At 55.8% G+C, this 20,045-nt stretch overlaps 2 protein-coding genes across 2 annotated transcripts in view; both read right to left on the bottom strand.

Annotated features, from left to right (window-relative positions):
• Positions 1–5,221: 5,221 nt before the first annotated feature.
• On the bottom strand, positions 5,222–8,168 carry LOC119096037 (NADH dehydrogenase [ubiquinone] 1 beta subcomplex subunit 10). The gene is made up of 4 exons (XM_037218899.1): positions 8,010–8,168; positions 6,952–7,087; positions 6,402–6,541; positions 5,222–5,460 (listed from the first exon to the last, which is right to left on the bottom strand). The coding sequence occupies exons 1-4, from the start codon at positions 8,095–8,097 to the stop codon at positions 5,345–5,347; spliced, it is 480 nt and encodes a 159-aa protein (XP_037074794.1). The 5' UTR covers positions 8,098–8,168; the 3' UTR covers positions 5,222–5,344.
• Positions 8,169–16,172: 8,004 nt separating this feature from the next.
• LOC119095217 (E3 ubiquitin-protein ligase RBBP6) overlaps positions 16,173–20,045 on the bottom strand; it is a 30,533-nt gene continuing 26,660 nt past the window's right edge. The window contains exons 12-14 of the mRNA XM_037218085.1: positions 17,214–17,261; positions 16,531–16,623; positions 16,173–16,254 (exon numbers count right to left, since the gene is read on the bottom strand). Of these exons, the coding sequence (XP_037073980.1) occupies positions 16,173–16,254; positions 16,531–16,623; positions 17,214–17,261 (223 nt within the window). The remainder of the gene's footprint in view (positions 16,255–16,530; positions 16,624–17,213; positions 17,262–20,045) is intronic.

The raw sequence follows: 20,045 nt of genomic DNA on the forward strand, positions 1-20,045 counted from the left end.
TTCTGTTGCCCGTCTGTTACCTGGCAACGCCCTTCGTAGCTAACGACTTCTTCTGGTTACAGCTAGAACATCCTTTTATCACAACATCCACCTTGGCACGTGAGCCATTCAGCGTGCTCAGCTTGTTAGTCCGTGTACTCAATGTGAGCCGCTTATGTTCATCTAAGCTGAGTGTAAGAACAAGTTGCGTCAGCTTGTTAGCCCTTGTGCGTTTGACCTTGAAGTGCGCTTGTGCACTTGTGTGTGCGCTTGACACAAGTGCGCTTGACCCTGAAGCGTTATTATTATGCCAGACACCGCCCCAGCTCTTTCGCTCCAATCGCACTGGTGTATTACATGCACTAGATTATTCTATGAACACCCATCTCCCGGGCCAACAGCAGAGGCTCATTGCCATTGAGCCGTCCAGTCAGAGGCGAAAAACTTCTAATTTACCGAATATGATCAGCGACAAAAACTGGCACTTTGATGACGAAATTGCGAACATGAAAGCAAAGTTTAACCGACCATTCCATATTGCAACCGATTACCCCAGCGAGACGAAATTCAATGCTTAGTATTGGACTGCACTCGCTAACGCTTGCAGCGTGAGCACGTGTAGAGCACTTGTCGAAACCTTTAACGTTTCGCTAATGAGCAAGTTGTGCCATAAAATGATTCCAAACGGAGTAGCTTTAATCAGAATAGTTTTTTTGACAGAAACACTACAAATTATAATATACCAGTGCTGACGTCACAGGTAAGTGGTGGCACAGTGATTTTCCAATGCCCCTCCGATCATCGCTTTTCACAGATCTCCCAGCCAAGATTCACTTCACATTCTAAAAAAGAGAAAAGAAGCAAATAGCTAGTCTTATTACTTTTCGTCAGAATCGTGGCTGGCCGCGGTATCTTGCGATGAACGTGATCGGTTTGCTACGCAGCGTTTTCAAGCGCCGTGCCATTTGAGACGGCTGGGCTCGATTGCTTGCCACGCGGTATTGCGTCGGGTTTGGTGCAAGGCTGAGGGATGCTGTCTGTTGTGTTCACGTGAGAAGCTGGCTGGATAGAAGAACGTCGCCAATCGTCAGTTTCATAAGGTAGCAGCGTGGTAGCCTTGCTGATCTGGGAGGATTGTGAATAACTTAGCTGTAGCTTCAGCAGTAAACGGAGGTCGTTGGGGCGACACATGCCACATATTCATCCGGGGCTTCCTGCTGCTGAGAGGAGTAGCGGCTTTAAGGTAAGGGGCCGAGCATTGCTGGTGTAGGCCTCTCGCATTGTCCGTTGCATCTCAGACTTAGCGCACTGATCGGTGGACGTGTGTGAGATAAAACGCCTTTAGCTGTCATCATATTACATATAAATCAATATAAAGGTACGAGAGGTGTTCACAAACGTCGTTCACATCTGTTGATACCAACATATTTCATGGATTTTCCTCTAAATAATTGGGATCATGTTAGGCAGTGCAAGTTCTGCAACGGCAATGAATATGCGGAGATACTGAAGATCGTCAACACTTTCAGCCGATTGCACGATGGCGTCACGAAACCAAAAGTGAAATCGTCTCACGTGCTTTTAGGGCCACGCTATTGTTGATTGTAGTAAGGCTGCAGGGATGTAGTTTTGTAAAGTGCGCAGGGGTGAGGGAGAGAAGGGGACGGAGGGGGGGGGGGAGGCGGATGCAGGAAGAAAAATTGCGTAAAGTGGCGGCTTTGTGGCTTGTTGGAGGAAGATCCCAGTGCGTTAAATAGGTAGCACTAGTATCGAATGCGGCTTTCTTGGAATATCAAAGAAAAACTGCTCTCGCCTCACGAATATCATCATTGGTGCGGTGCGACAGACCTGGAAGTTTATCATTAATCCGTGTGCCAAGGAAAAAATTTGTCTCAGCTGATTCCAAAAGATTCACCCCCTCGATGACACACCCTAATGCACATCCCACTTGTTATCAGAATACCGCGGCAGAAGCGATGGCTCAGGCTACTCCGCGTATTTATAGCAATACATGACAAGAAAGCTAGGGTTAAGGCAGAAACAAGCTTTAAACGCTTCAACAACCTCAATTAAGGACACGGCAGAAACAAGCTAAAGACGCTTCAACGACCTCTCAACAGCTTTGCCTAGACCTTAAAGCAATGAAAAAGGGCAAACCACTAGGGTCAAAAGGCTTCACCTCCGACCTTTTTAAGCATTTCTAGGGGTATTTAGAAACATTTTCTATCGTGCTTTCAGACAAAGTACAGCAAGCACTCCGCTAAGTTCGCATCTTGAAGGCATGATCACTCCTATCCCCAAAGCAGGTAAACCGTCAGACGAACTGAAGGGTTGGAGACCAATATCTTTACCAAACATCGACTTTAAAATCATATTTGCGGTTATCGCAAACAGGCTCAGGGGTGTTAGAACGTCCTTATTTATCCCACCCAGTCGGCATATATGAAAGGACATTTAATTGCAGAGAACAACAGATTAGTATGCGACTTTGTTGATTCAATGAAGAACTGAACAGTCTGGTTTGGTAGTAGCAGCTGATTTCAAGGCCGCAGTTGAAACGGTATCTTGGAGCTTCCTTTCTAAAGCCCTGGATCAGTATAACTTTGGAGAATGCCTTAAACATTTAATACATATGGGATATCTACCACATACTTCGCTCGTATATTAAGGGATGAGTTCCTCGGCGAAAACAAGGAATGCTTATGCAGCACTGCATAAGGCAACGAGATCCAGTGTCTGGCTGTCTCTTTAATCTCGTCGTGGAACCCCTAGCACACCACAGTACAATCACAGCAGCTGTCCGGCATTAAAAAAACATGGTTAAAAATTTCGGGTGCCGCAGTTCGCTGACGATTTAATAATATTACGCAAGGCAGATAATGTGTTGATAAACGGAACGACAAATTAGATAACAAACTTTTCCTCCGTTTCCGATCCAAACTTAACCATTTACAAGCAAAATGCCTTCAAATCGGGATCGGCACTGAAACTCCACAGACGAATGCAGGGGAAATCGCGTTTGCTGAAGAATTAAAAGTGCTCGGCGTTACTTTCAGAAAGAACAATGTGGACATAACCAAAAAAGCTTGAATTGAAAATACTGCTGAAAGAACATGAATATTGCAATAGGAAAAATGACACTTAACTTTTGTGTGTTTAACTTTTAACACTTAACTGTTATCAAGTCCTTGCCAGTTTCAAAACTAGTGCACATATGTACAGCTTTGTCTATAGTATATATAATAACTATAAAAATAGTATATATAACAAATATATAGCAAATATAATAACAGTAGTACTGTTATTCAAATTCATGTGGGGATGTCTACAAGACCGTGTTAAAATAACTAAAATGACACAACATGCCTGCTCGACGGTCTAAATATGGTAGATATCAACTGCTTCACGAAAAGCTTAAAATATCGTGGATTCGAAGGTTTCTTTGCTCTTAGCACGATTGTTCAAAGCTAATCAGGGTGAAAATTGTCTCTGTTGAAGACCAGGTAACCTATGGCCCAACGAAATTGAAATATGGCTTGAAGGTATTTCAAAATCCGTTTTGGAAGAATGTAAAAAGTGTGTCTTGTAAAAAGCGTGGTCCGCTGTAAAAAAACTAAGAAATTGAGAAGGATAATTATCAGGCAACTTTGGTTTCACTTCTGCTATTTCTTTCCATAAAAGCACGTTACCGAAATATCAACGCTTCTATATCCCCATCCTCCTGCTTTCCTCCTCCGAGTAGGGCTGCTACTACCGTCTAATGTATATGAAGACTGCTCTAGCCAACACAGTTTGACCACTCAGAAAATATGAACCTCCATGGGCATCGTTTGAACACGTCACGGAACATCTTTATAACGTCAGAGCTTCCGACGAACAGGCCCTGTCAGAACAGCCACTGTAACGGACAGGCTGATCGGATTGTGGTACAACAATTCGCCGAGGACACCTGTTTTGCTGGAGCGTGTTTGCGGAACCGAGCATCGTGATGTGCTCGTGTTAAGGCCTTTCAACGTGATTCATGTTAGACATCCGCCCTTTTACCCTCTTTTTTGCCTAATCATACATACCCGCGACAACCCGCTTATTGGAACACGCTGCATGCGCCAGCCACCAGCGACCGAAGAGCCCCCTAGTGGGACCAGCACCTAGCGCACACCCCGCAGAGGCACTGCGCGGGCTTAGTACGGGTGGCTGGGCCCCCAAGCGCATGTGGTCCTGCCCCACGGTTAGCCACTCTCGCTCGTCGCATAGCCCCGAAAGATCAGTGCTAGTCGAAAGGGCTCTACTCGAAATAGCCGAATCGCGTTCGAAACTTGCACTTAACGTAAAATAAACTCGCTGAAAGCCGACGGATGAGCGTTAATGCCTCCAATTATCCGAACAGATGAGAGAGACAGATGATTCAAGCATCATATTTGCCTTGACTTTGATCACTCCACGGCCACTGAGCTGCCCGTATTCACGTGACGTGTCGATGGCGTCATGCTTGCCTGAGTGATCTTGAAAATGTCTGCACGAAAAAACCTGCACAAGCTCAGAGACAAGAGGATTATACCCACTTCCAAGAGGATGACCGCGAACCGCACAGAAAGCTCTTCAATGTTATTATCTCAGTTCAAACCCCCCTGCAATGTGGAACAATCCTTTCAATGACACTGCTCCGACCTATGCACCCAGCCCCCGCCGTGTCATGTCATTGGGGGTTTACGACGCACTCACCTGCTGAGGCTATACGGCGTCGCCTGCCTCTCACCCTGGCAGGAAGGGCGGGCACCGCGGGGAATCGAACCTTGTACCTCTGGTTTCCCAGACGCGCAGTGGTCAACGCAGACGCGCCGACCACTACACTACCGGCACCCTACCAACCCCGCCGTCTCCACGCGCGGAACAGCCCGGAGCATTGAGTTTACTGACAACATGCCTACAGTACTGCTTGGCTTGCTATGTACGTGAAATATTTCGTTGCGGCGCGCGTTCAGTAAAACCAAAAGCCGTCCGTACATTTCTGCGGTAGCACGACGTAGCAAATTTGAGGTGAAAATTGTAAACGCAGCTTTGAAGAGCGAGTCAACGTCACACCAGGCAGACCTGTTATCAACTGCCCACTGATCCCTCAAGCCGTCCTGGTGGGCGTGGCCGCCCCGTGGGCGCACTTTCAACCTGGGTCAGGTTGCGCCCACGGGTCATTTCAACCTGGGTCATTCTGTTCGCGCAATCGCACCGCATTAAAACCATCCCGCGTATCTTCCTCATGTATATACACACCAGCCGCTCCGTTATCTACAAAATTCCCACGTCCACTGGCGCGCACCGGGCAGCGGCGTGCGAGACGTCGGCATCCTCTGACTACGGCGGCCGGGTCCTAGGCCTGCTGCTTCATGCCGGTGCCCACCGGCCCGTGCCTCCTCTCCCAGAGCATGCGGTGCTTCTGCTTCATGTAGCAGTCCTTGACCGAGGCGTACGCGCTCAGGTCGCCGTCTGCCGAGGTCACCAGAGACGGGGTCACGGCTCAAGGTCGCGACCTCTGGCGGGCGCGGCCACAGCGCTAGCCGTGCCGTCGCTCCGCCGCGCACGCGAGCGCCGAGGCCTCCGCGTGGCAAGACCTCACGGCGACCTCAACAGGGAGACGTGAACAAGCAGCACTGTGCCCCCCCCCCCCGCCCCGGTGAGTACACTTGCAGTCCACCCCCGGGTCGCGGCGTCCGATCAAGAACATCGCTTATGCCTCCGCCGTTGATAAAACGCCCCGCACATCGGAACATCTCCTCATGCATCCTTCGTTCAACGTAAGGTTCAGTACTTTGCGCTGGAGACAGACGATAGTAATGAAAGCGCCGGATAGCAGTGAGTGTCTTGGGACGCATGACGAGCGCCATGCTGCTTTCTACAGCGCGCGACGGAGCTAGGGCGATAAATGGAACGCATCCGACGATTTATGGTCACATGCTGGAATGCCATACGCATTGGCGCGCCTTGCAGAACTTTGAAACGCGAGCGACCGCCAGCCGCAGCTGTGATCAGCCGCACAAGTGACGTTCACAGCGCGGGCCTGGCTCCCCTCCAGACCGCAGGCGGAACGGTCGGCTCAGCCCACCCGATCTCACCGTCAGCGGGCGTGTTCGCGGCGACAGAACACGACCGTTGCCACGGCAACCCGGCTGCGCCCACTGAACACGCAGACAGTGGAAAAAGCCCGACATCCGCATCACCCGCAAATGTAAGGTTTCCGGCAACTGGCTGCTGTGCTGGAAAGCTGGTCTGATCATTCTGCTAACTGTGTGAATGAGAGGATCATTCTGCCAACTGTGTGAATGAGAGTCAGCACGGCACGGCCTGCAGTGACGGCTAGTGACGTCACACGTCACGGCAGCCGCGTCGCGGCGCGTTCCGCCGGATGTTCGCCGGCTCACGCCACTCACACTTGATGAAGAAGTTGGTCTCGGCCTCCTGGGAGATCCTCTCCAAGTCGACGCACTTCCTGGGCGCGTCGACGCCCTCGTAGAAGGCGCAGTCACGCCACCGCTGGCGCAGGATGTTCACAATCTCGCGGTCCACCTGCCTGCGCACGCCGGCCACGGCCGCCGGGTCACGTGGTACCCGGGCAGGGGTCGCTGCGGGACCGCTGGCGCGTGGGTCTGTCGCTGAGCGGCCTGGTTTCTCGCGCCAAGAGCATGGTGAGGTGCCCACAAGCAGGCCGGGGACAGCGCAACATGCGTGTTCGAGGTGGGCGATCAAGCGGTCCATTGCCTTCATCATTTTGTGATCAGCTAAGGGCATTTTCACTGATAACTCATGCTAGTTCTGAACACAAAAGACAATAAAAAACTTGTAACTGTGTTTGTTAGCATGGTCAAGTGAACTAAAGCATGGCATATCAACATAAATGTCTTGTCTTACCACACTGTGCACACTTAAGTGGCCTGGCTGTAACCCATTTACCAGCTCCATCACCAACCAAGGTTTGCAAACCTGTCACGCTTCCACTGCTCATTCGCTTCAAAGAAGCACATCATGTCGTCCGTGTAGCACTCATCAATGGTCGGCACCCGGTTGAACTTTTGATGGTACCAGGGGTACTCCTTCCGGTTTGGCACCACTACACGCTCTGGGGCAGATGAGGAGTAGCATCAATACAAAATGAGAAAGCTCTGTGACAAGAGCTACCAAAATGTGCTACCTGGCATTCACTGACCATCATATTATAATCCAGACACAGATGTGGGGTCAAAAGCTCTGACATGGACAGTAGATGCTAATGGATTATGTCTTGTCAAGGCATCCATGGCAGGCAGATTGCAACTATGATATGTGATGTGTGAAATTGAATGGCTTCAGACCTGGTCTAGGCCCTGGTATGCAGATGAAAAGTCAAACAAGGGCAAGTGATAAAAACTGGGGGAGAGCAGCTGTCCCTTACTCTGGGATCCCTCTTTATCAGTCATATAAGTCATGGATTCAACCAGGTAAAAAAAAAAACAGTGCTGCTCTACAACCTTGGGTGGTGTACCAAGCTATTGTAGTCTCACTTAATACCAATGACTTCAGTTATTAGCAGCATCAGCAACATATGACTTACTTATATGGCAAGGCATGGTATTAATACATAAAGGGAATAAAAAGAATGCTATGGAATGCTACATGCTGGTAAAATCAGTGCAAGTACTGGAGCACACCTAAGTTGTTTGATATGCATTTTATGCTAGCTCTGATTTTCATCTTAAAATTTCATAGATCAGGTGGAAAAGAACACTGACATCCAGCACAGGTCACAAGAGTAGCCAACGCTGCGCTGAAAACTGCATTGTCTTGATGCATTTAACAATGCAATACATATCTCCAAACTTATCAGCCTGCTCGCTCCCCATTAGGAAGAAAACTGGCAAACAACCTTGTCAACATGTGAAGCTAGCTAACAGTGATGTTGCAACAACTGAGAAAAGTAAAGCACGCGAAAACAGATACCTCTCACCGCATTTTCTGCGCACGCTACCGCGGAGGCTAGATGGGCATAAGCAGACATCACATACCTCTGAACCACGTAACCGGCTTGTCAACAGTATTGAACACAGCGGAGCAAAACTTTCTAAACACGTTGTCGTCGTGTGGATCTGGCATTTTTGCTAACAGTGCTTTCCCTCACGACACAACACAGCAACCCCAACCCCGAAAACGAAGCCGAAGAATGTGCGAACAACTTCCGCGAGAAAGGAAGAAGCTGCTTATTTGTGGCAGGGTCTAAAAAACTGGCATATGACTCAGACACGCAAGCTTTCCGAAACGGCTCGTCCGATCACCTTGAGACCTTTACCAATCAATTTCGTGTAATGAGGTAAGTCATGAGGAGGCAATGTTAAGACATAATCTGAGGTCAAACACCTCAAAAACGCGAAGAGAGAATTTTACATGCAAATGCAGACAACTGGGTCTCAGAGCCCTCTCTACCGATCATTGTGAAACCTTCACCATTGGATGCCTCATGCCTGATTCTCTGTTGCAATTTCAAATTTGGGGACCCTTGGTCAGGTCAAAGGTCATAAAATTTCACAAAGTCCAAAATTCTTGCTTACCGGCACTAAGATATCAGTTGTCTGCATTTACATCTAAAATTTTCCCTTCGCGTTTTAGAGGTGTTTGACCTCAGGTCAGGTCTCGATATTGCCTCCTCATGGCTCACCTCATTGCACATAATCGATTGGTGAAGGCTTCAAGGCGATTGGACTGGCCGTTTCGGAATACTTGCGTGTCTGCGTCGTGTGCCGGTTTTTAAGACCCTTGCGCGAAATCGCGGCTGCGCTGAGGTGAGCCGCGTGGATTATTTTTGTCTGATGATGGTGGAAAACCTTTACCATTTTAGAATCTCACTTTCTATCTGATTGCGAACAGTTCATAGGACGTCACAAGGTCGGTCAGTTGCTGATCGGTGGGTCGGGTATAGGGAAACGGTTTGGAAACGTGCCTGGAGAAACTTCTGCACTTAATTTATGGAAAGTTTTATATTTACCCGATGAGTATGATATTCATCTGTCCTCAACTACACGGCCTTTGGGAAGATATTACTTCACGGGTGGTGCGAGGGATGGAATAAATACTGGGGCTTAGTGCACCATGGGACCTCCTTCACGCCGTCTACCACCAGGTGGCGGGCGGCCGCCTGCTCGGCCATGCGCCACAGCCAAAGAGCATTGGGCCGTCCGAGGCACTACCCTGAAGACGATATCTTACCCAAGGCTCTGTAGTCCAGGATATATCAAAATCACACTCATCCGGTAGGAAATACTCTTTTGTAAATCAAGTGCAACAGTTCCGCCAGGCAGGCCTCCAAACCGTTTCCCCATCCCGACTCAACGACCACCGACCGACCGACCTCAGCGCGTCCTAGGAACAACTTGAAATCAAATGGAAATTGATATCCCAAAATGGTGAAGGTTTTCTTTTCCCATCGAACGAAAATAAATTATCGAGGTTCACCTCCATGCAATCTCATTTCCGCTGCTCAGCTTGGGGTTGCTGGACTGCGATACTTGGTATCTGAGCGTACCTTTTAGCCAAAATCGGCACTAAACGCCTTTCTCTTAGTAAGAACTCGTACTAAATATTTTTGAGGACGTGTCGGACCGCTGCAAAGGGAAGGTACCAACCGGCTGACCAAACCTGTTGACAGTCCCACGCTCCGAGCCCATGCCACTGATTTTCTTAAGACCTTCATTCGCTGTCACTTGGTCGATAACCCAACCTTTGCAGAACATGTTGACAATGGGTCAGATCAAAGGTCACTAAAATGCAAAGAACGAAAAAGGGGTTACAGACAACCCTGGGCTCCTAGCCGAAAGTACCGATCACCATAAAACTTACACCGATCGATTTGCCATAGTCCACGTCCCAACCTTTCTGGAGTCTGGTTACCTTCACCGAAGGTGGAGGTCGCCAGATTTGGCCCTCACCAAAAAGGTCAAAGATCACCAAAACCACCAAATCAGCCCAAACCACCAAAATTGGCTGTAGACAAACCCATTGTTCCGTACAAATCTGCCTTTACACGGTTTCCCTCTTTTGTGAAATGTCGGCTTTGCTGTCCTGACTCTAAGCTTCTGTTTTATCTCCATTTCTCGGTCCACTGTCGCGTTTCCCCTTCAGATTTATGTTTTGTTTAGTTTACCGTCCCTGCGACCCCGGCCCTACGGCCAGTCCGGAAACTGCGCCACATGTGTCGTGTTCTGCGCGGGGCTGCGCCGCCCGATAACCGGGCAGTCGTCTCGCGAGCGCCGCCAGGAGAGGAAGCGTATGTCCTCTTCCTGGCCCGATACCTAAACCTCAAATACAGCATCAGCCGACGGATGCGTGTTGACGAACGATTCGAACGATACCGAACACCCATGCTTTGAGTTCTATGGCACCGATCACACAAAACTGCATCAATCAGTGTGACATAGTCGGTGCCTTTTCCTTTCCAGTGCATGGTTTATGTCAGAAGTCATTTTAAAACGGCCAACATCACCAAAATTGGCTGCGACAGCCCTGTTCGAGTCTGTCTCCGCGAAGGCGCACACGAGTCGGCGTTCGGAACTAGACTGTATTTCCGTACTCCGCGAGACGCTTGCCACCTACCGTTCGGTCATAAATACTACTCGCGCGCTATACTCGATACTCGCACAAGCCCCCATATTCTTTTTTGTATTTTTTGGTGATTTTTTGCTTGATCCAAGGGTACCATGTTTTAGTAAAGTTTAGGTTATCGACCAAGCGGTATCAAATGGTGAAAGTTTGTATTATGTCAATCAGTGCCACAGGCCCAGAGCATGGGTGATTCGATGGCTTTGGCAATTTTTGATGATTTTTGACTTGGCTCAGCGTCACCATGTTCTGGAAAGGATAAATATCGACTCTACCGCACATCGATTGGTAAAACCTTCGATGGTGATCGGTGCAATGGGCGCCGAGCCTGAGGCTGTCTGTAAACCCCTATTTTTCCGGCTTTGTAGTGACCTTTGACCTGACCCAAGATTACCATGTTCTGGAGAGCGTAGGCTATCGAACAAGCAAGAATTGAAAGGTAAAGGTTTTATGTCAGTCGGAGCCACAGGCTCGGGCATGTGGCTGTCAACAGCTTTCGTCGGCCGCTTAGTCCCTCCTATTCCAAAGTGCACCAAGTGGCAAGACGTCTGACCGCCGAGTGGTGATCAAGCTTCTCGCTATAAAGTGGATGCGTCTGTTGCCCCACTTTCTTAATGCGGTCTTTATAGGACGCCGACTTTGCATGACAGCTGAGGAAGGGACAGTAGCGTTGCGCCTCTGTCCCAACGTTCTTCTCAGGCAGGCTTCCGGTCTTTGCGTCTGGGGAGCCCGCTGTTTGTTGTACGCCTGATATCTAGAGCCCCCCATAAGCCCGACGCCAGAGTTGCTTACCGCTTGTGCGAGCTGTGGATGGGTCAGCCAATCCCCAGGCCTTTAACCCAAATGTCAGGGTGTTTCCTTTTAACTTATTCCACTTGCCCCTTCAATGGTGACTTGTATAAGCCCCGACGGGTCGATGTCCACCTCGAGCTCGCGCGTTTTCCTCAGACCGATTGTTCCAATCATCACACACACACTGATCTTTTGATTATTTATTAACAGGTGTGGCTGGCGACACAGACACCCACCAATGCAATATGCATGTATATACACCCCACACACCACACACATTAACACTCACGCACACGAACAATGAGCACCATTTCCGCCCACTTCTGTACGTGAGACGGGCTTCGCTACACGACGCCGCCGGGCTGGCTCAGTCAGAGCCGCTGCGCGGCACCCAGTATCCCGCCCTTACCATCGCAGGAACCATCGTTACCCCGCTCAGAGCGCGCGGCTGACCCGACACGGCGAGCCACGGACGATGACGTACCAACACAGACGCGATCTGCCGGCGCCGGCAGTTCGCTATCACAGCTCGAAGCCGCAGCTCGCCCGGCCGGCGCCGCTCACTTGCGCGAGCGCTTCTTCTTTTTGTCCTTGCGCTTCTTCTCGTCGCGCTTCTTATGGCTGCGCTTCTTCTTGCGCTTCTCAAGCTCGCTGTCCGAGCTGTCCGACGAGTCGCGACGGCGCTTTTCTTGCGCTTCTTGCGCCTCGCCTGATCGCTCGAGTCGGAGTCCTCGCTGGACTCGAGTCCGAGTCGTCCGAGCTCTCGACGGCTTCTTGGCCGCTTCTTGGCTTCTCGGCGGCCGGCTTAGCATCCGACGGGGCGTCCTTCTTCGCCGCCTCATCGCCTTCTTCTTCGGGCGCATGTAGTCTGGCTCCAAAGTGCTGCTCGTCGATGAAAGACTTCGGCCGCTCAAGGGCCGGCCTGCCCGACTCCGCCTGCTCGCCAGCAGCCGGCGTCGTCCCATCCGTCGCGGCCCGCCGGCGACTTGGCTTTCTGTTTTTGATCGCGGCTGACCTCTTCCTCCTCTTCGGAACTGGAGCTCTCGGAGACGGAGCGGCGCTTCTTGTGCTTCCGCCGGTGGCCCCTCCGTCTGGCTGTCACGCCGCTTTCTCTCGCGCGACTTCTCCTTGCGCCGACGCCGCTCCAGCGCCGCCTTCTCGCGCTCGCGCTCCAGCTCGCGCCGCAGCCGCATCTCGCGCTCGTCCCGCTCGCGGCGCTCGCGCTCGTCGCGCTCCCTGCGCTCGCGCTCTCGGCGCTCGTCGGGTCGGCCGAGCGGGCGCCGCTCGCGCCACTGGCGCTCGCCGCTGCGCGAGCGCGGCCGCTCCACGGCGCTACGCAGGCCCGGCGGCCGGCGCTCTGCCTCGTCGCGGCGCACGGTGATCTGCAGGCTGGGCTCGGGCGGCCGCTCGGGGCTCGGCGGCTCGATGTAGACGCGGCGTCGGTTGCCGCGCACCGCCTGCTCGGCGCGCTTCAGCGTCTCCTTGTTGACGACGGTGCGCCGCTCGGCCGACCGCGGCGCGCGCTCAGCCGGCGCGCGTCGCTGACGGCGAGTCGTCCTGTCCCAGCGCGACGGCGCCGGCGGCTCGGCCGCCAGCCGCTGGCGGCCGGCGGCGAGCGGGGCGGCCGGCAGCGGCGCCGCGGCGAGCCCGGCCGCGGCGGGCTGCCACCGGCCGGGGCGGCGAGGGCTTCCGGCGGCGAGGCCGTCGGCTGGGCCGGTGGCGAGGCCGACTTCGACGGCGCAGTGGACGCGGCAGCAGCGGCGGGCGCGTCTCCCGCTCTTGCGAGCCGGCGGCGTCCCGCTGCGACGCCGTCTCCTTCTCCTCCGGCGCCGGCGACTTGTGCTCGGACGGCGTCTCCGACGCCTCCTGCGAATCCTTGCCACGTTTCTTTTCGTCTTCTCCTTTTTCTTCTTCTTGTCCTCTACCTCGTCCTTCTCCTTCTTGTGTTTCTTTTTTGGCTTCTCTTCTTCTCGTGTTTCTTCTTGCCATCCTTGGCGTCGCGCAGCGCCTGGTGTTTTTCCCGAGAGTGCTTTTCCTCCTGGCCGCGGCTGGGGCGTTCCTCATGGCTGCGACTGGAGCGATCACGCTCATCCAGGCCGCGACTGGAGCGATCGCGTTCCTCGTGGCCACGACTGGAGCGATCGCGCTCCTCGCGGCCGCGACTGGAGCGATCGCGTTCCTCGCGCCCGCCCGAGTGGTCGCGTCCTCGCGACCCGAGCGCGCCTCTCCTCCATTCTGTGCGCCGACCTCTCCCTCTCCTCCAGGCCCGGCTGAGCCGCTGCTCCGCGCTGCGCGCCGGCCGCTCGCGCTCCTCCATGGCACGCTCGGCCATCTCGCGCTCGAGCCGCTGCTCCTCGCGCCGCTGCGCCTCGCGCCGCTGCCGGTCCTCCTCGCGGTAGCGCTGCAGCAGGGAGGGCTCGCGGGGCGCGCCGTGCCGCTCGCCGGCGGCCGGCTCGAAGCGGCGCCGAGTGGCCAGCTGCGGCGGCGGCGCCGCCGACTCGGGCTCGTACCGGCCTCGGTAGCCGGGCGGCGGCTTGGCGCCGGCCTGGCCGCGGAACTGCTGCCGGACATAGAATAAACGGTAAGGTACGGCGACGGCGGCGACGACGGCGGCAAGCTTCAGTGGTTGTTGCGTTAATTAGAAGGAGAGACTATATTGTGGTCATTCTGCAATGGTGCAAGAAAATTATGCGCCAGATTACAGTCTGCGACAGTCCTTCAGTCCTGTCCTGATTAGACAGTCCTTCAAAACACACGCAACACAGATTTCAAGGATTTACGCCTTGTCCTTGAACACCTTCATGGAGCTACAGCCAGTGACTGTTGACGGCAGCGGCCACTCACCTCATCATACTCAGCCGGGTAGCGGCCGTTGACGCGGCGCGGCTCCTCGGCGCGGTACACGCTGAAGTGCTGCGGGTACGCCGGCTGCTGTGGCGGGTACTTCTGGTACTCAGCGCCGTACTCGGGACCGTACCTGGCGGGCGAGACGGCGGCGTCACGGGAAGCCCACCCGGGCTCAGACGACGTGCAACACAAGGACAAATGCCGCCGTCACCGAGCACAGGAGCTCGGTGTGCACTTCCACGGCGCAATATCGCGTCCAGAATCACTGTCTGCGGGCCACGCGCGCAGTGCATAAGCCGCTGAGAGGAGTCACCACATCCAGCCACATCACACGTCACACGTCACATCAGCCGCTCTGCGCCGGCCCTCCAGCTCGCGCCGCCCGCCCACTCACCGTCCGAAGGCCTCCTGCCAGCCGGCCGGCGGCGCCGAGTCGTAGCCCATGAGGGGCGCAGCGGCGGCGCGGCTGCTGCTGCGGCTGCTGGCCGTAGGGCCGCGCGCGGGCCGTCGCGAACGCGCCGCGGCCGCCCTTGTAGAAGCCGGCGGCTGGGCTGGGCGCCGGCGCGAAGAAGTCAGCGCCGGGCGGCGGGCGTGGCGCGAACTCACGCGGCGTCGGGTAGTCGCGGCCGTACTCGCGCGGCGGCGCCGGCGCGCCCGGCGGGCCGTAGTAGTCGCCGCCGCCCCTGTACCGACTGTGGGAAGGGCGCCTGGTCAGCTGGCCCGCTCGGGAGGCGCGAGACTTTTGGACGGAGGTGCGTTTTGCGGCTGTGGCACGTGTGAAGAAGACGGAGAAGGTCGGGATCGTTTAGCGCCGAGAACACGAACAGATCCGGTCGGTGTCATAATTAAGGAACAAACTGACGACAACCATGTTGTAATTAAATAAACCAAGTCGATCGGCAAGCCGTTGTCATTATCACCCATGCTGGTCACGACAAACACGCACATAGCGGTGCTGTAGGAAGCAATCGGTAACTGACTTCCAGGAGCACAGCATTGAGCACTAGCACCTGCAGAGAAGAAAGCAGAGAATAAAACATGAGAGAAAGAGGGCACGCCGGCGGGCGCGTACCTGTACGGGCTGGCGGGGTCAGCGTCCCGGCGTACGGGGGGGCTGGGGCTCACGGCGACGCGGGGTCCGGACCGCCGCGGCCGCCGCCGTAGCCGTCGGGCGGACTGGCCGGCCGGCGCAGGCCCGGCGGCGACAGGCGCGGCCCCTTGCGCGGCGACGGAGAGCGCGAGAACGAGATCGACCGCCTGCGGGCGACGGCGGCTCGGGTCAGTCGGGTGCCGGGGACGGCCGCCGGGCGTCGCCGCAACGAGGGTGTTACGCGTGCCAGCACATGACAAGCTTACGGAGCGAGCGTTGGGAGCAGCCTCACATCATTGCGACAGACCGCCAAGGCACAGCAGAGCACGCGCCTACCCATCAGGCTGAATGCTTTCTCCGTCTTGTCTATACGTGGCCATTGAAAGAAGACCAAGTGAGCCCACTCCTTCCTCGCTCCAACAACCGGGGTCCCCGGGACAGCATGATTGTATAGCCATGACGTCTGCCCGTCGGCCGGTCGGTCCGTCCCAGCGTCTGCCCGCCCCCGTTCCCCGGGGGACTCCGTCTGCGGGCCGCCCCCTCCCGGCGGCGGGACGCACCTGCGGCGCGGCGGCGGTAGCGGGCTGGCGCGGCGCGCCGGCGGCGAGCGCGTCAGACGGCGCGCCGGCGGCGGCGAGCGGCTGTAGCGGCGCGGCGGCGGCGAGCGGCTGAGCGAGCGGCGGCGCAGCGGCGGCGACCTGCGGCGCACCGGCACGCGTCACGCGGACCGTCACGTCACGTCGGCGGCTGCACGCCAGCACCGAGCACACGAGAGCGGCCGGCGCAAACCTAGCTCAAAGGGGCAGCCGTCTGGCGTTCGGCGCACTACCTGTGTCAGGCAATCAGTGACCTACTTGTCGCCGCCACCAAAGTGGCCGCGCTCGGCGAAGAGCGACGAAGAGCTGGCACCTCGCTTACATCGCGGCGCTACACTGGCGACAACACACGAGCGGGCCCCGCTGCGTTCCGCCCAGCACGGCAACCCAGCGCACGCCAACCGAACTGCACCGCCCACCGCCCCCCCCCCCCCCCCCCCTGCGCGGTGAGCACCTCCCGCGACCAAACGCCAGCCCAGCCGCCGCCACCCTGCTCCGGCGGCGCTGCCGTACCTGGACGGGCGCCTCTTGACGGGGCCACGCGACGGCGAGCGCGAGCGCGAGCGGGAGTCGCCGCGCAGCGCCGGCGAGCGCGAGAAAGAGCGGCCGCGCGGCGAGAACGAGCGCCGCTTGGCGCGGCCGTCGCGCAGGTCCTTCTGCAGCATCAGCCGGTTGAACTCGGCCAGCGGGTCGTCCACTGGGCCGCTGTCGACGGGAGCACGTGGTCAGACCGGCGGTTATCGGGTCAGCACGCGGGGCACGAGGTCAGACTGCGGGCAAGGGGTCAGTCTGGCCGGTGTTGGGTCACACTTGGGCGCGGACGTCAGGTCACTGGCAGAGGATCCGACTATGGGGCAAGGGGTCAGGGCACGGAACACGCCGTCACTGCAGCGGGTGGGGCAGACCATGGAGCGTGTGGTCAACGGTGCAGACACGGCGTCACACCGCGTGGGACACGGTGGCGAGAACAAGCACAGCTGGAAAGTGACAACGAAAAGTGATGCGACAGTGCTGCCGGAATAACCATTCTTCCACGATACAGTGAAAACTAGCGATAACCTCGACATATGAAATGAAATAACAAACGACATAAAAAATGAAAAATGTTTTGAAAGCACGCCACATCTGTCATGCCACACCGCCACGCGCGGCTCCTCGGCTACACCGCGGGGCTATGCCGAGGGTCACTGGACCCGCATTCGAACAGGAGACGCAGCTGTCGTCGGAGCCGCTCGACGGCCCTGCGCGCGGTGACCCGCGCCGGGCGCGCGGAGCTCCAGCCCAGCAGCACTCACCTGGGCAGGATGGCCGCCAAGCTGTTGGCCAGGCTACTCCCCGCGCCGCTGAAACCCAAGCGGAGCGGCCTCAGAACAAGCGCCGTGCCGGAGACGCGTCACGCCGCGCCCCAAGCCACGCCCCGTGCACGGCCGACCACGACGCCCCAAGCCAGTACAAGCCCAAGCGTACAGTCAAGCGTACCCCTCGATGTGCGGCCGCCACGCAGCAGCCGCTCCGCCCCAGCGCAAACGCCGCGCCCCAGCACACGAGCTCATGCGGCCGCCGGCCTTACGAGCCCCTGGCGGCAGTCGGCCGAGGGCTGACGAGCGCGCGCGCGCGAGAAGCACTGACCTGCCGTAGGGCGCCGGGCCTCCGTAGCCGGGCGGTGGGACGCTGAGGTTGGCCGGCGGCGGCAGGCGGCGCTCGGCGGAGCGGGGCGACGGCGGGCTGCGGCGTCCCGGTGAACCTGCGGCACAAGAGGCACCGGTCCAGAGGCATGCCGCGCGCCGCGAGCGAACGCGCCGCGGCGGCGCCGACTGTCAAGCCCCAGCATCGCACTTCAATGGTGTGGGAGCGTGGCTGGCGACGAAGCGTCGGGCGAGCGAATTCAACTGACACGATGACATCCAGAGATGTCTGCTCGACCCCGGCCAGCTCCACTTGCTTGGCTAGGAGGTGTTGTTAAGCGATCCGAACTGCGTGTGATGCGTCACATCACCGCAGCGGACCGACCAGGCTGGAGGGCCACCCTCGCCCCTCGCAGCCCGCCCGGCCGGGCTGGGGGTCACCTCCGCCCGGCTGGAGGCCACCCCCGCCCCTCGCAGTCCGCCTCACCTGGGGAGTCGCCGCTCTGACGGTCAAACGCGCCGCGCCGCGCCGCCCGCCTGAAGCAGATGCGGACCTCCCGCTGCGGCCGCTGCCGTGCCCGACCACGCGACCAAGACCCAGTTGTCTATATAACGCTGTCGTGATGCCCAGGACATGTTACTATATAACGCTGTCGTGATGCCCAGGACATGTTACTATATAACGCTGTCGTGATGCCCAAGACATGTTAACGTACGACTCAAAAATTAAATGAACATAAATACAAAAAGAAAATTCACGTGCCGAAGGCATGCCACTATAACTTAAGAAGTCCTCCTTCGTCTTGTGACGAGTGACCAGGCAAGCAACGCATTCACGAGAAAAAACTAGTATTTCTTCGGTGTATTTTTTTATTGACAAACCCATTTGGTTCGTAAGTCAACGTATGTGGTGTGTAATTAGCTATGTCTGACTCGAGGACCAGCTCATTAGCAAACTTTCATGGCTTGAGTCGGGGTGCCGGATAGCCCACAGAAACACACACTTTGACCGCGGCAGAACTGGGGGGAGAACGCTGGGGAGGGGGTTCGACCGCGGAAGGGTTTGACCGCGGCAGAACTGGGGTGAGAACGCTGGCGAGGGAGTTTGACCGCGGCAGGGTTTGACCGCGGCAGAACTGGGGCCGTCAGCGTGGAGGACGCGCCGGCTGGCGGAGATAACCGGCCATTCAAAAAATGGCCTGTTATGGCTTGAATTGGGGCGCTGGATGGCGCCCAGATGGCATATTTTGGCATATTTTACTTTGACCGCGGAGGAACTGGGGTCATCAGCGTGGAGGACGCATCGACTGGCGGCAATAACCGGCCAGCCGGCTAACAGGGCCGGATTCGTCTCAGGTCATCGCGAAGTTCCGAGATGCACCATGTGCGAAAATGCATGCCATCATCCTGCGGTGTGGAAGGGTACGAGGTGGATTCGAGGGAAAGGAAGATGAAGATGCCAAGCTAAACCAGCCATCGACCCGGACTAACTGGGAAGACCAGCGAGTGGCTGATTAACTGAACATGCGTGCCGCCCACGCCCTTTCTCCTGCAAGACTGGCCTTGTTCACCCCAAGCCTTAATACGACCGGATTCGGAGCGAGCATTTCGTGACTCCGAGACGCAGGGCAGGCGTCAGATTTGGTTCGAATGTCTACCACTGCGCATAGAAAACTACCGCGCACGCCAAATCAGCAGTAACCCTAAATTGGACTGGAACAGCAAAACATATCTAAGCCTTAGGCGCAGACAGGTCGAAAACAGCATGAATAACAAGTTAACTTGTTACCTAGGTAAGCCCAGCACAATCACATAATCCCCGTCTTCTCATTGCCTAAATTACAGTTGGCCCTGATGTTTTGTTGCATGCGCCGATTTCAGCTCTCACACCTACGGAATGAATTATTTACTAAGAGTTGAACACTACACTAAGACTCGGACAACCGCGCACGTATTGCAGAACTGGCAGTCTCATTCTTAACCGAATGTGACACGGATTAGCCTGACTTGGTGCAAAACGAGTGAGCACTTATTCGAATTCATGATTCAGGCCACGCATACTTTTTGTGACGTGCTGTTTCTTAACATTTACCTCACACGAATCGTCTGTTTATCTCGGAGTTGCCGGTTGACATGCCAGTAAAATATGCTATCGACCCGTAATAAATTGCCGTACTGATATGCACTTAGATTGGGGAAACTTGACGCTTAAGTGGGATGGCAAACACCACGGGCACTCATTCAGCATGGCTGACGGATTGGGCCAGCTTAGCCCATGCCCTGAAGGCGGCGGGGGGGGGGGAGGGGGTCGATGTGACCCCTCTAAGGTTTTTGAAGGTACCTTCTTGGCAGGCTGTGCAATCGTGCTAAAAATTTTCCGTAGCCTATGGGGCATCCATTGTCTATTTCAACAGCAAAAAAAAAACGTGGTCCTAGCTTTACAGTTTCGAGGCACCGGCGGCTTTTTAAGAACTCTGCACGGCGATCTCCGACCGGCGCGGG

The sequence above is a fragment of the Pollicipes pollicipes genome, unplaced genomic scaffold, assembly GCF_011947565.3.
Source record: "Pollicipes pollicipes isolate AB1234 unplaced genomic scaffold, Ppol_2.1 Scaffold_4219;HRSCAF=4965_pilon_pilon_pilon, whole genome shotgun sequence".
Lineage (NCBI taxonomy): Eukaryota > Metazoa > Arthropoda > Thecostraca > Pollicipedomorpha > Pollicipedidae > Pollicipes > Pollicipes pollicipes.

What these genes read in the sequence shown, in the direction of transcription:
- LOC119096037 (XM_037218899.1), bottom strand. Translation starts at nt 8,097, where the DNA reads ATGCCAGATCCACACGACGACAACGTGTTTAGAAAGTTTTGCTCCGCT. An exon ending in GCCGGTTACGTGGTTCAGAG is followed by an intron (nt 7,088 to 8,009) that starts GTATGTGATGTC and finishes CATCTGCCCCAG; the next exon opens with AGCGTGTAGTGGTGCCAAAC. An exon ending in GAGCAGTGGAAGCGTGACAG is followed by an intron (nt 6,542 to 6,951) that starts GTTTGCAAACCT and finishes CGGCGTGCGCAG; the next exon opens with GCAGGTGGACCGCGAGATTG.